At 35.6% G+C, this 1,190-nt stretch overlaps 1 protein-coding gene across 1 annotated transcript in view; it reads right to left on the bottom strand.

Moving 5' to 3' along the window:
• dapk1 (death-associated protein kinase 1) overlaps nucleotides 1–1,190 on the bottom strand; it is a 55,044-nt gene that overhangs the window by 15,551 nt on the left and 38,303 nt on the right. Inside the window, exon 13 of the mRNA XM_037680847.1 lies at nucleotides 647–745. Within this exon, the coding sequence (XP_037536775.1) occupies nucleotides 647–745 (99 nt within the window). The remainder of the gene's footprint in view (nucleotides 1–646; nucleotides 746–1,190) is intronic.

The raw sequence follows: 1,190 nt of genomic DNA, 5'->3' as shown, positions 1-1,190 counted from the left end.
GCATTTGTTTACCTACAGAAACAGCTAAAGTGCATTTGTTTACCTACAGAAACAGCTAAAGCACATTTATTTACCTACAGAAACGACGTAAGTGCGTTTATATAGCTACAGAAAAGGTCAAAACATGTTTGCTGTGGAAACAGCCGAACTGTGAATCAACAGAAATGGCCAATGTTTGATTACTTACAAAAAAAGCCAAAATGTGATAATCTACAAAACAGCTGAAGTGACTGAAATTCACTTTCAGCTGAATTCAGATTAGCTGTTAGCTCATCTGAAACTTTCTTTTTCAAACTGAGTTCATTCAAAGAGCTATCTGCAGCAGGTAAGATATTAACAATTTTTCCAATTCAAAATATCTGAACAGTTGCGTTAAAGTAAATAAAGTTAATGCACGTTGTTTTTAGGTAAAACTTGCATTTCCACTACATCTGCCATAGTTCTGTTATACTTTAGATAGAATATTAATATTCTTTATGAATACACATTTGAAAGACGTTTCCAGTAAAACCAAAGAACAATAAGAATGTTGATTGAGTGTAATTAGCATAAAAACGATTTGATGATTCTGCCTGATTCACAGATCAACAATTTATTAAATGTTGATTCTAATGTCCGCAGCAGGAGAACCACCATCGGCTGGTACCTTATCGTTAGCCTGGATCTCTGCACCTTTCCTCATCAGCACCTGGATGATCTGAATGTTTCCACAGCCGGCTGCGATCAGCAGCGGAGGCGTCCCGTGCTGCAGGAAAACAAAAACAAAATCGTGCTCAGAACTCCAGGTTTGACCGACGATCGGCTGATTTATTCTAACGGAGAAGACGGAAAACAGCTCCTGCTACACAAACAAACCTGGAGCAGCTCAGAGGTTTGTCTCAAGGCTGAGTCAGCCTCATTATTATTATTATTGTTAATAATAATATTATGGTTATTATTATTATTAACAATAATATTATGGTTATTATTATTGTTGTTGTTATTATCTGTAGGTTATTTAGAAAACAAATTACTTATACTTGTGTTGTGCTATTTTAGCCATTCAGATAAAACTTTCTGCTGATTTAGTAGATGTTTTAGCTTCGTCATCAGCTTCAACAGATTTCAGCAGCTTATTCAGCAAACTCATGCAGCTTCTTTAGATTTCAGCAGCTTCTTTAGAAAGTTTCAGCAGCTTCTTTAGAAAGTTT

The sequence above is a fragment of the Nematolebias whitei genome, chromosome 8 (genome assembly GCF_014905685.2).
Source record: "Nematolebias whitei isolate Nwh7 chromosome 8, NemWhi1, whole genome shotgun sequence".
Lineage (NCBI taxonomy): Eukaryota > Metazoa > Chordata > Actinopteri > Cyprinodontiformes > Rivulidae > Nematolebias > Nematolebias whitei.
Note: the sequence above shows the minus strand (reverse complement) of the source record. Positions and strands in the feature narration are given on the sequence as shown.